The sequence below is a fragment of the Bufo gargarizans genome, chromosome 9 (assembly GCF_014858855.1).
Source record: "Bufo gargarizans isolate SCDJY-AF-19 chromosome 9, ASM1485885v1, whole genome shotgun sequence".
In the NCBI taxonomy this organism is placed as follows: domain Eukaryota; kingdom Metazoa; phylum Chordata; class Amphibia; order Anura; family Bufonidae; genus Bufo; species Bufo gargarizans.
Genome location: NC_058088.1, coordinates 13,463,009 through 13,476,665, shown reverse-complemented (window position 1 = coordinate 13,476,665; position 13,657 = coordinate 13,463,009). Strand labels below are relative to the sequence as shown.

General features: G+C 43.2%; 1 protein-coding gene across 1 annotated transcript in view; it reads right to left on the bottom strand.

Annotated features, from left to right (window-relative positions):
- The window catches only part of LOC122946657 (mucin-17-like), a 75,762-nt gene that overhangs the window by 27,880 nt on the left and 34,225 nt on the right, over positions 1–13,657 (bottom strand). Inside the window, exons 5-6 of the mRNA XM_044306415.1 lie at positions 1,659–3,584; positions 15–1,562 (exon numbers count right to left, since the gene is read on the bottom strand). Coding sequence (XP_044162350.1) covers positions 15–1,562; positions 1,659–3,584 — 3,474 coding nt within the window. The remainder of the gene's footprint in view (positions 1–14; positions 1,563–1,658; positions 3,585–13,657) is intronic.

The window sequence follows — 13,657 nt, the reverse complement described above, 5'->3', positions numbered from 1 at the left end:
TTGGAGATGTAGTAGTTGTGGGAGGTTCAGTTGTAGTTGGTGATGTAGTGGTTGTGGGAGGTTTAGTAGTTGGAGATGTAGTAGTTGAGGGAGATTCAGTGGTAATGGGTGATGTTGTTAATGTAGGAGGTTTAGTTGTTGGAGATATAGTAGTTGTGGAAGGTTTAGTTGTGGTCGGTGATGTAGTTGTTGTGGGAGGTTCAGTTGTTGGAGATGTGGTTGTGGGAGATTCAGTTGTTGGAGATGTGGTGGTTGAGGGAGGTTTAGTCTTTGGACATCTATTAGTTGTGGGAGGTTCAGTTGTAGTCGGCGATGTATTGGTTGTGGGAGTTTCCGTTGTTGGCGATATAGCAGTTGTGGGAGGTTTAGTTGTAGTTGGTGATGTAGTACTTGAGGCAGGTTCAGTTGTTGGAGATGTGGTGGTTGTGGGAGGTTCAGTTGTTGGAGATCTAGCAATTGTGGGAGATTCAGTTGTAGTCTGTGATGTAGTAGTTGTGGGAGGTTCAGTTGCAGTCGGTGCTGTAGTGGTTGTGGAAGGTTTAGTTGTTGGCGATATAGTGGTTGTGGCAGGTTCAGTTGTTGGAGATGTAGTACTTGTGGGAGGTTCAGTTGTTGTCGTTGATGTAGTGGTTGTGGGAGTTTCAGTTGTAGTGGGTGATGTAGTAGTTGTGGGAGGTTCTTTGGTAGTGGGTGATGGAGTAGTTGTCGGAGGTTCAGTTGTAGTCGTTGATGTAGTGGTTGTGGGAGGTTTAGTTGTTGGCGATATAGTGGTTGTGGTAGGTTCAGATGTAGTTGGTGATGTAGTACTTGTGGTAGGTTCAGTTGTTGGAGATGTAGTAGTTGTGGGAGATTTATTGGTAATAGGTGATGTAGTTAATGTAGGATGGACCTTTGTTGGAGATGTATTAGTTGTGGGAGGTTCAGTTGGGGTCGGTGATGTAGTTGTTGTGGGATGTTCAGTTGTTGGAGATATGGTGGTTGTAGGAGATTCAGTTGTTGGAGATGTGGTGGTTGTGAGAGGTTTAGTTGTTGGAGATGTAGTAGTTGTGGGAGGTTCAGTTGTAGTCGGCGATGTTATGGTTGCGGGAGGTTTAGTTGTTTGAGATAAAGTGGTTTTAGGAGGTTCCGTTGTAGATGGTGATTTAGTACTTGTGGGAGGTTCAGTTGTTGGAGATGTAGTAGTTGTGAGAGATTCAGTGGTAATGGGTGATGTAGTTGTCGGAGGTTCAGTTTTTGGAGAAGTAATAGTTGTGGGAGGTTTAGTGGTAATGGGTGATGTAGTTTTTGTTGGAGATGTAGTTTCTTTGGGAAATTCAGTTGTAGTCAGTGATGTAGTGGTTGTGGGAGATTCAGTGCTAATGGGTGATGTAGTTGTCGGAGGTTCAGTTGTTGGAGATTTATAGGATGTGGGAGGTTTAGTGGTAATGGGTGATGTAGTTGTTGTTGGAGATGTAATTGTTGTGGGAATTTCGGTTGTAGTCAGTGATGTAGTGGTTGTGGAAGGTTCAGTTGTTGGAGATGTAGTAGTTGTGGGAGGTTCAGTTGTAGTCGGCGATGTAGTGGTTGCCAGAGGTTCAGTTGTTTGAGATAAAGTGGTTTTAGGAGATTCCGTTGTAGTTGGTGATTTAGTTCCTGTGGGAGGTTCAGTTGTTGGAGATGTAGTAGTTGTGGGAGATTCAGTGGTAATGGGTGATGTAGTTGTCGGAGGTCCCGTTTTTGGAGATGTAGTAGTTGTGGGAGGTTTAGTGGTAATGGGTGATGTAGTTTTTGTTGGAGATGTAGTTGAGGGAAATTTTGTTGTAGTCAGTGATGTAGTGGTTGTGGGAGATTCAGTGCTAATAGGTGATGTAGTTGTAGGAGGTTCAGTTGTTGGAGATGTAGAGGTTGTGGGAGGTTTAGTGGTAATGGGTAAAGTAGTTGTTGTTGGAGATGTAGTTGTTGGAATTTCAGTTGTAGTCAGTGATTTAGTGGTTGTGGGAGGTTCAGTTGTTGGAGATGTAGAGGTTGTGGTAAGTTCAGTTGTAGCCAGTGATTTCGAAGTTGTGGGATGTTCAGTTGTTGGAGATGTTGTAGTTGTAGGAGGTTTAGTGGTAATGGGTGATGTAGTTGTTGTTGGAGATGTAGCTGTTGTGGGAATTGCAGTTGTAGTCAGTGATGTAGTGGTTGTGGGAGGTTCAGTTGTTGGAGATGTAGAGGTTGTGGGAGGTTCAGTTGTAGTCAGTGATGTAGTGGTTGTGGGAGGTTCAGTTGCTGGAGATGTAGAGGTTGTGGGAGGTTCAGTTGTAGTCAGTGATTTTGTCATTGTGGGAGGTTCCGTTGTAGTCGGTGATGTAGTGGTTGTGGGAGGTTCAGTGGTAGTGGGTGATATAGTAGTTGTGGGAGGTTCATTGGTAGTGGGTGATGTAGTAGTTGTGGGAGGTTCAGTTGTAGTCGTTGATATAGTGGTTGTGGGAGGTTTAGTTGTTTGGGATATAGTGGTTGTGGTAGGTTCAGTTGTAGTTGGTGATGTAGTACTTGTGGGAGGTTCAGTTGTTGGAGATGTAGTAGTTGTAGGAGATTCAGTGGTAATGAGTGATGTAGTTGTAGGAGGTTCAGTTGTTGGAGATGTAGTAGTTGTGGGAGGTTTAATGGTAATGGGTGATGTAGTTGTTGTTTGAGATGAAGTTGTTGTGAGAAATTCAGTTGTAGTCAGTGATGTAGTGGTTGTGGGAGATTCAGTGCTAATGGGTGATATAGTTGTAGGAGGTTCAGTTGTTGAAGATGTAGCAGTTGTGGGAGGTTTAGTCGTAATGGGTGATGTAGTTGTTGTTGGAGATGTAGTTGTTGTGGGAATTTCAGTTGTAGTCAGTGATGTAGTGGTTGTGGGAGCTTCAGTTTTTGGAGATGTAGAGGTTGTTGGAGTTTCAATTGTAGTCAGTGATTTAGTGGTTGTGGGAGGTTCAGTTGTTGGAGATATATAGGTTGTGGTAGGTTCAGTTGTAGTCAGTGATGTCTTAGTTGTGGGAGGTACAGTTCTTGTAGATGTAGTAGTTGTGGGAGGTTCAGTTGTAGTCGGTGATGTAATGGTTGTGGGAGGTTCAGTGGTAATGGGTGATATAGTAGTTGTGGGATTTTTATTGGTAGTGGGTGATGTAGTAGTTGTGGGAGGTTCAGTTGTAGTCGTTGATGTAGTAGTTGTGGGAGGTTCGGTTGTTGGGGATATAGTGGTTGTTGTAGGTTCAGTTGAAGTTGGTGAGGTAGTACTTGTGGGAGGTTCAGTCGTTGGAGATGTAGTAGTTGTGGGAGATTTAGTGGTAATAGGTGATGTAGTTAATGTAGGAGGTACAGTTGTTGGAGATGTAGTAGTTGTGAGAGGTTCAGTTGTGGTCGGTGATGTAGTTGTTGTTGGAAGTTCAGTTGTTGGAGATGTGGTGGTTGTGGGAGATGCAGTTGTTGGAGATATGGTGGTTGTGGGAGGTTCAGTTGTTGGAGATGTAGTAGTTGTGGAAGGTTCAGTTGCAATCGGCGATGTAGTGGTTGTGGGAGGTTCAGTTGTTGGAGATATAGTGGTTTTAGGAGGTTCAGTTGTAATTGGTGATGTAGTACTTGTGTGAGGTTCAGTTGCCGGAGATGTAGTAGTTGTGAGAGATCCAGTGGTAATTGGTGATGTAGTTGTAGGAGGTTCAGTTGTTGGAGATGTAGTAGTTGTGGGAGGTTTAGTTGCGATCGGTGATGTAGTTGTTGTGGGAGGTTCAGTTGTTGGAGATGTGGTGGTTGTGGGAGGTTCAGTTGTTGGAGATGTAGTAGTTGTGGGAGGTTCAGTTGTTGGTGATGTAATAGTTGTGGGAGATTTAGTTGTTGAAGATGTAGTAGTTGTGGGAGGTTCAGTTGCTGGAGTTGTAGTATTGCCTGCAATAGAAAGTATAAGCCAATAAATATGCAATCTTAATTTTAAAATCATATCTAATACTGGGGAAAGAAACAACATTTAAATTGCACAAAATGAAATTCATCTTGCTATAGCAATATGATCATGAAAAGTGCAGTCACTGGGGTTTTGTCTCATTTGATTTTTCTATGTCTTTCTTAGACTTGTCCTATGCAGTTTTAATAATCAAGCAATCCGAGGGTTTTTTAACGTTGGTGGCACAAGGTACTTAAGTACCAGGTACAGCCTCGCCCTGTGAACTTAACTGTATTGCCGCCCTCTGTAATGTAGTTGAAAACTGCAGTGGGGCATGGAAGCTGATCGTTCCCTGATCAGTCTACTCTAGTAGGCCTGATGGCTAAGAGGCTGTAAATCACTGTGCAGCTGGGCATAATCATTGAACCTGCCTCCAAATAACAGTGCAATGACGTCATCACACTTAGTTTCCTGTACCCTAACATCCCATGTCTGCATCACGGATGTCATGGGAAGGGGCTTAGTGAGATTTTTTTTTTTCTTCCCTGGTCACTAGGGGACATTGCTGTGTGGGGACATTACTGTTGGGGGACTTTGCTGGCACAGTACTGGCTGGTACTATTGTGGTTAAAAAAAAGTGGCACAAAAAACTGCGTGCAACTGCAACCTAAAGGTGTTTTGGTCACCAAGACTAATTTTTATATCATCATTTGTTACGAGGAGCCCTACAGATCAGCTTGTTTTCTGGTGGGCCCTTCTAACAAAGGTGCAGGGGTAAAATAAACATTTACAAATGACATAGCACAATCTCTGCATGATAATTCTGCCCTGACCATATCTGCATTCTGCATGAATATTTCACCTTATATGAGCATACTTGGCATGATTTATAAACTATACAAAAACGACAAAGACTGTGGCAAAAAGTATAACCAAGAAAATACATACCTGTTTCCTGGGCACTCAGAAAATAAAATATATTGGAATGATGAAAACCACAGATGGCAATTCACTAATACATTCCAGTTACCCTAACCCCATTTTATTTGAAAAGGGTCAATTTAAGTAATAAGAATCAAGGTCCCATAGCAGTGAGAGCTGAAAGCATAGACAATACATACAACTTTTGAGTAATTATGTTGTAACAAACTTGGGCATTACATGCCATGCAGTAGAAGGATCAGTCTATGATGACTGAAAAAAAAAACTAACAGTAGACAGTAGCCTTCTGTTGGCCATAATAAACCATTGCTTGAGTGCAATTGATAGCCAGTGGCATGTTAGGTAATAGCCCCCTGCAGGATCCTTCGCAATTTTCATTGTAAATATTTTTCATTTAAACTAGTTTGTAAAGCTTTTTACCCATATCTTCATCATGTCCCAGCATTCTCATTTCATCTTTGAAATATCTTATGCAGTACCCCAGTGCAGGGGGTATCTGCATATAACTTTGTTTTTTTTAATATTATGTGATAGATTGTATACTATGCTATGTAATATACCAAGTATAGTTGTATAGGGATGGCAAACTCAGGGTTAATTGTCCTGGCACTTTAGGGAGAATCTTGACTGGAGATTCAGAGATGAAGGAAGCAATGTTTATGTGCTCCTTCTTCATAGGCCTCAAGTTCCAGGGGCTAGCAGATCTCTGCATGATCCACAGAAAGTGGGAGAGGAAAGAAAAGGAGAACTTGGAATCTGCATGGCCAAGCATAGGCGTCTGTAAGGTAGCCTGCTACTATAGCCATTCAGACCTTACTGCAGTGGAGGGATGCTGGTAAGACACCCTTCACACCTGGACACATCCTGGCCAGAACTGCCATAAAAAACCTATATCCCGCAGTGGACACTACAGCCGCCATTGCCTGAGTAGTATTGCCAGCCACAGATCCTACTGAGAGAGACTTTAGAAAGATAGACCAGAAAGAGGGCCATAACTCCTATCCTTGTGTAACTCCACACACTGCTATCTTGGAGAGAATTGCACAGTTTACAATTGGAACTGTGTTTTGCTATAGTTGGATGTTGTACTCCTACTCCTATTTTGCATTTCAGTAAAGAAAGTTGTTTATTATTTTATCTCTGACTTGGTTTCCTGCCTCCTACCACACCATACTCTGGCCATTGTACTCTATACACACTGTCTTTCACCCATCCAGGTACCTAACATCAAGAGAATCCCCTGCTACCATCAGACCGGAGCCCTAAAATCAGGGTGTGCCCTGAGCGAAGAAAGGCATGCTCTCCTTTCACTGCATGGCCATAAGGAGCAATGGTGTGGACAGCAACCGTCATTGATTGTGACAGCCAGAGCCATTACCACTCTCATCCTCTGCTCCAATTCCTCACAGGATGCTGCACTTATGCAAAGAGGTATCTCCCAAGGAACAGGACCATCTCATTAGAGCCAACTTGTGAAAGTGGCTCCCTTTGAGTCAAAATCCAACATTTAACAAGCTTTGGTATTTGACAAAGTAATATAACCAAGCCAAATATCCATCTATGCTGTTTGGGTATCTGGCTTGGCTCCAATTCACTTCAAAACAAAAATGCCCCAATTCCTCTGAAAAGTCACATATGACACTCTATGGTCTCCTATGATGTTATCTGACCCCTTTAAAGCTCTTTAATGCCAAGAAAGCATTAGTAATGTCAAATTGACAGTGACATATATGGCTATGGGCAAACAGGATGGCGCAGGTGGTAACAAACCTGTTTAATAACACACTGCACTGTGGGATATTTTTACAAAAATCTTAACATGGTCCCAAAAAATGGTCCAAAAATGATCTCTTTTTCTGTGGCATATGGCTTCTTATCTGTGTTCTGAACTGTAAAATGACAGCCATCATCTTGAGTGATGTGTGCACAACGAATCCAAAAAGTTTCAGATTTGCTAAAAATCCAAATCTTTCGAGAAATTCATAACAAATTTTTAAACAAACACTGTTGCATTCTTTTGATCCACCTCAGATGTTTAATTAAGCCATTATTGTTTTTATTTATAACTTAATTTCTTTACGAGCATCTGCCAAATTACATGGAAGCCTAACCAACAGCATTAGGCCGAATGCACACGGCCGTTTTTCACGGCCGTGAGCGGTCTGTGGAACTACGGCCTGGATTCCTGCTGAGAGCAGGAGCGCACAGCGTCATTGGTTGCTATGACCCTGTGCGCTTCCTGCTGCCACCGCAATACTGTAATACACTGGTATAGATCATACCAGTGTATTACTGTACTGCGGCGGCAGCAGGAAGCGCACGGCGTCATAGCAACCAATGACGCCGTGCGCTCCTGCTCGCAGCCGGAATCCAGGCCGTGTTACCACGGACCGCTCACGGCCGTGTGCATTCGGCCTAAAGGGAAGTGCAAGGAATGCATGTGATAACTTGACTTAGAGAAGAATGCTTCAGCATTAACATGGACAGATCTTTTAGAACATTATATTTCTTGCAATCTGCCTATAAATAGAATATTATATTTTTTTATTTTACGGGGGAAAGGGTCAAAAAGGTAACTAAAATAACAGACAATAAAAAAGAAAATGAAGAAACACTAGGAAAAAATATGGAATGATTATGAAAAATGTAGAAAAATGATTTGCTTTGGAGAAAACTGACCTACAATTAAATATGCGGAAAAAGTAAGTGGCCAGTGGTGGTGGGGGGGGGGGGGGTAATATTTATTTCTATTTTAGAATTTTCTGACACATCCTGTCAATAAATATTGCCAGAAATTTTACACACATTTTTTGTAACATCTTAAAACATGAAACAATACATTTCGAATGCCACAAGGGTAGACACATCATTGATTGACTAGGATTTGTAAAGTAGAAAAAAAAGACAAGCTATCAGTAGAGTTGCGCGGACACCTGGATGTTTGGGTTCAACAGGTTCGGCCGAGCTTTACAAAAAAGTTTGAGTTCGGGACCCGAACTTGACCCTGAACCCCATTTAAATCAATGGGGACCCGAACTTTTGAGCACTAAAATGGCTGTAAAAATGTAATGGTAAGGGCTAGAGGGCTGCAAATGGTAAAGAGCATGGCAAGTGCTCTGCAAAATAGGGAAATTACTTTAAATAAAATAAAATACGTAAAAAATTAAATAAAATAATTAAAAATAATAATCTTGATCTAGGAGGATGAGGTCCATATGGAGTAGGAGGTTGAGAAGGCGGTGGATGTGGCGGTGTAGGTGGAAGCAGCGGTGGAGGAGGTAGCCTACACTGCTTTTTGGTTTTCAGACAATTCAACTTTCGATGTTCTTTTCTGAGCCTACCATGTTGATCATGGTTATCGGCGAATCAGGGTTCCACGCTGGAGAAAAATGTATTTAAAAAAATTGGGATCGAGCGGAAATGTGGGAAAAGCTGTTAAAGCGCAAATGTGGGCCAAATTACAGAAGCCCAAATGTGGGCCAAAAGAGTAAAGTGGAAATGTGAGACAGAGTATTGAAGCACAAATGTTGGCCAAAAGAGTGAAGCGGAAATATGGGACAAATTATTGAACGCAAATGTGGTACAACTTGTTAAAGTTTAAGCATTGAATCAAAGGAAGTGACGCGCATCTATTAAATTTTATTCCCTGTCACCTATGCAGAGCAGGGGTTTATTCACGTCTAAAATTGTATAATGTTAACCCAAGAATGTAACAGAAAAATTACAGACATTTATTAACCTGTCTACTTGGTAGAGAAGGGGTCTATGACAGAAAAAAATTGTTTATTGTCACCCGAAAATGTAAAGAAAAAATTATTGAAATTTATTAAGCTGTGAACTAGGTACAGAAGGGGTATATTACACCCAAAAATTTGTGAATTTCACCAGAAAATGTAACTGACATTTATTTATTTTTTTAACCTGTCTACTAGGTATAGCAGTAGTACATCACACCCAAAAAACTTAGAATTTCACCAGAAAATGTAACTAACATTTTTATTTTTTATTTTTACCGGTCTACTAGGTATAGCAGTGGTACATCACACCCAAAAATTGTTGAATTTCAGCTGAAAATGTAACTAACACTTTTATATTTTATTTTTACCGGTCTACTAGATATAGCAGTGGCACTTCACAGCCAAAAACTTGTGAATTTCACCAGAAAATGTAACTGACACATTTTTTTTTATTGGTCTAATAGGTATAGACCAATATGAGGTGGAGTTCCATACGGAGTAGGAGTTTGAGGAGAGGGTGGATGTAGCGGTGCAGGTGGAAGCGGCAGTGGAGGAGGACAAGGTAGCTAACACAGGTTGATGGTTTTAATAATTTTTTTTTAAAAGAGTGTGAAATATCCAAATGACAAGAATGGGCAATTGCACTGCAGTATAACAATGGCTGGTTAGTGCCGGTATACATGTCTATTCTGCACATGTGGGATCCATGCCTGGTTCATTTTAATAAACGTGAGCTAGTTCACATTGGCTGTGGAAAGACGGCTGTGCTTGTCTGTGATGACACCCCCTGCCGTGCTAAACACACGCTCAGATAATACACTGGCTGCAGGGCAGGCCAGCACCTCAAAGGCATAAAGGGCAAGCTCAGGCCATGTGCTCAATTTGGAGACCCAGAAGTTGAAGGGGGTAGACCGTCATTCAGTACGTGTAGGCGTGTGCACACATACTGATCCACCATGTTAGTGAAATGCTGCCTTCTGCTAAGACGTTCAATATCAGCTGGTGGTGCTGGTTGTTGTGGCATGCTGACAAAGCTTTTCCACATTTTGGCCATGCTAACCCTGCCTTCTGAGGTGCTGGCGGTGCCCCAGCTGCGTTGGCAACCTTTTCCTCATCCTCTGCCTTCGCCTTGTGCTTTCACTGTGCCCCCACTGTCAGGTGGGAATGCCATCATCAGCGCGTCTACCAGCGTGCGCTTGTACTCGCGTATCTTACGATCACCCTCCAGTGAGGGAATTAAGGACGGTACGTTGTCCTTATAACGGGGATCCAGCAGTGTGGCCACCCAGTAATCAGCACAAGTTAGAATGTGGGCAACTCGGCGGTCGTTGCCGAGACACTGCAGCATGTAATCGCTCAGGCGTGCCAGGCTGCCCAGAGGCAACAAAAATCTGTCCTCTGTGGGAGGTGTATAGTCTGTGTCCTCTGTATCCCCCCAGCCACGCACCATTGATGGCCATGAGCTGGTCTGGGTGCCACCCTGCTGTGAACATGGTTCCTCCTCCTCCATCTCCTCCTCCTTATCCTTCACCTCGTCATCCTCCAGAACGATGTTCTGGCTGGACAATTGTGTACCTAGCCTTTGTGGGTGCAGGAACCCACCCTCGGAGCCACTTGTGAATGACTGACCAGAAACTGCCTGCTGTCGTTTACCCCTGGCTGTGCTGAAGTTGGTGGTGAAGGTGTTACGCTGCCTGTATGAGGAGCTGGTAGAGGATGAGGAGCAGAGTAGGAGGAGGAAGCAACAGGAGGTAAACTGAAGTGCCCTGCAATCCTCGGTGGTGGAAGGACATGCGCCAAACTGCTTTCTGCCTCAGGCCCAGCAGCCATTACATTTACCCAGTGTGCTGTTATGGACATATAACGCCCCTGACCGTGCTTACTGGTCCACGTATCCATAGTGAGGTACACCTTGCCACAGATGGCGTTGCGCAGTGCACACCTGATTTTGTCTCCTACTTGGTTGTGCAGGGAAGGGATGGCTCACCTGGAAAAGTAGTGGTGGCTGGTCACGACGTACCGTAGGACAGCCACCGCCATAAGGCCTTTAAAACTATCCGTCTCCACCAGACGGGATGACAGCATTTCAAAGGCCAGTAATTTAGAAATGCTGGCATTCAGGGCTAGGGTGCGTAGGGGGGTACTTCCTCTTCCTCTCCAGTGTTTTGGAGATGGAGAGCAGAAAGCTTCCATGGGACATTGTGGAGATGCTTCGTGACCCAGGTGGTGGTGTTGCTGGCAGATCCTCTGTTTGCGGTGTGTCAGGTGGCACTGTCACTCCAGAGGTGGATGAAGAGGCCGAGACAGCAGCAGAAGAGGAAGCAGGAGGAGCCAGAGACCTTTCTTGGTTTTTGAGGTATCTACTCCACTGCAGCTCGTACTTAGCACCTAAATGCCTGCTCATGCAGGTTGTGCTCAGGTTGAGAATGTTTGCACAGTGTGCAAAGCACTCGTGTCTTGTCATCAGCACATTGTCTAAAGAACTGCCATGCCAGGGAACCCCTTGGAGCTGACTTTGGTGTGCTAGGTCCCTTGCTGCGGTGGGCGCGTACTGTCTAGAGGACAACAGCTACGCTTTTGCACCCTGCTCCCTCTTCTGCTGTGCTTATGGCTCTGTGCGACCACCGCCTCTTCCTCCAAACTACATAGGTCACTCACATGACCTTGATTCCATGTGGGGTCGAGGACATAACATCTTCCACCCAGACTTCACCCCTGCCCTCCTTGTTAGTCTGCACACTTTTGAAAGCCCCAGCATTTGGCACCTGTCTTTCGTCATCATCCGAGACGTGCTGTGATGGTCCTCCCATGTACTTATCTTAAAAGATATGTGGTTGTGCATCAGTGCACTCAATCTCTTCCACTTCTGGGGCAGGGCTAGGTGTATGGTCCTGGCAAACCCTGCTAACAGTCATCAAAAAGCAGAAGAGACTGCTGCATGACTTGGGGCTCAGACTGCTTGGCTGATTTGCAAGGGGGTGAGGTGAAAGACTGATGGACATGGGCTGCAGGTGCCAACTCTGATCTTTCAGCAGGAGACTAGGTAGGAGACAATGTGAAGGAACTGGAGGCACTGTCAGCAACCCAATCTACTATCGCCTGTACTTGTTCAGGCCTCAACATTCCTAGATCCGCATTAGGCCCGACCAAATACCGCTGCAGGTTCTGTACTCGCACCTGAGGAAGGGGTTTCACTAGTGCGTGTAGCTGGCACACATCGACAACGTCCTCTCCCTGCAACATGACCTCTACGAGCAGCACCACGACTTGGGCTACATCCCTTATTTGACGCTCTTCTCATATTTCACAACCCTGTAATTTCAAACATCTAGATGCTGCAAGGGCGCAACAATTGTGTATTTTGCCCGAAAAAAAGTGTGTTTTATTAATAGAAGAATATAAGCCCTGTATATACAGGGTATATCTCACACGCCCTGACCCACATTAGGCCGCAATTAAAGATTTGTGTGCAAAATGGCTGTATTTAAAATATCTGAATATAACCCAAATGTATAAAGGGTGTCCCTCACATTGACATCTGCAGCAAAGGCTGCCCAAAAAAAAAAAAAAAAATTGCCCACACGGGTGTATGTTTAATAACTGAATATGACAGCAGTATATAACCTGGAATTTCAAACATCTAGATGCTGCAAGGGCACAACGATTGTGCATTTTGCCCACAAAAGGGTGTTTTATTAATAGAAGAATATAAGCCCTGTATATACAGGGTGTATCTCACACGCCTTGACCCACACTAGGCAGCAATTACAGATTTGTGCACAAAATGAATGTATTTCAAATACCTGAATAGAACCCCTGCATTTAAAGGGTGTATCTCACACACCCTGACCCATACTAGGCCGCAAATAAAGATTTGTGCATGAAATGGCTGTATTTAAAATATGTGAATATAACCCAAATATATAAAGGGTGTATCTCACAATGACATCTGCAGCAAAGACTGCCCAATTTTTTTTTATTTTTTGCCCAAACGAATGTTTATTTAATAACTGAAAATGACAGCAGTATATGACCCTGGAATTTCAAACGTCTTGATGTTGCAAGGGCGCAACAATTGTGTATTTTGCCCGAAAAAAGTGTGTTTTATTAATAGAAGAATATAAGCCCTGTATATACAGGGTATATCTCACACGCCCTGACCCACATTAGGCCGCAATTAAAGATTTGTGTGCAAAATGGCTGTATTTAAAATATCTGAATATAACCCAAATGTATAATGGGTGTCCCTCACATAGACATCTGCAGCAAAGGCTGCCAAAAAAAAAAAATTGCCCACATGGGTGTATGTTTAATAACTGAATATGACAGCAGTATATAACCTGGAATTTTAAACATCTTGATGCTGCAAGGGCGCAACAATTGTGTATTTTGCTCAAAAAAGGGTGTTTTATTCATAGAAGAATATAGGCCCTGTATATACAGGGTGTATCTCACACGCCTTGACCCACACTAGGCAGCAATTAAAGATTTGTGCACAAAATGGCTGTATTTCAAATACCTGAATAGAACCCCTGTATTTAAAGGGTGTATCTCACACGCTCTGACCCACACTAGGCCGCAATTAAAGATTTGTGCGCAAAATGGCTGTATTTAAAATATCAGAATATAATCCAAATATATAAAGGGTGTATCTCACAATGACATCTACAGCAAAGGCTGCCAAATAAAAAAAAATTGCCCACACGGGTATTTGTTTATTAACTGCATATGACAGCAGTATAACACCCTGGAATTTCAAACTTCTTGATGCTGCAAGGGTGCTAGAAATATGTATTTTGCCCAAAAAAGGGTGTTTTATTCATAGAAGAATATAAGCCCTGCATATACAAGCTGTATCTCACACGCCCTGACCCACACTAGGCTGCAATTAAAGATTTGTGCACAAAATGGCAGTATTTCAAATACCTGAATAGAACCCCTGTATTTAAAGGATGTATCTCACACGCTCTGACCCACACTAGGCAGCAATTACAGATTTGTGCACAAAATGGCTGTATTTCAAATACCTGAATAGAACCCCTGCATTTAAAGGGTGTATCTCACACGCCCTGACCCATACTAGGCCGCAAATAAA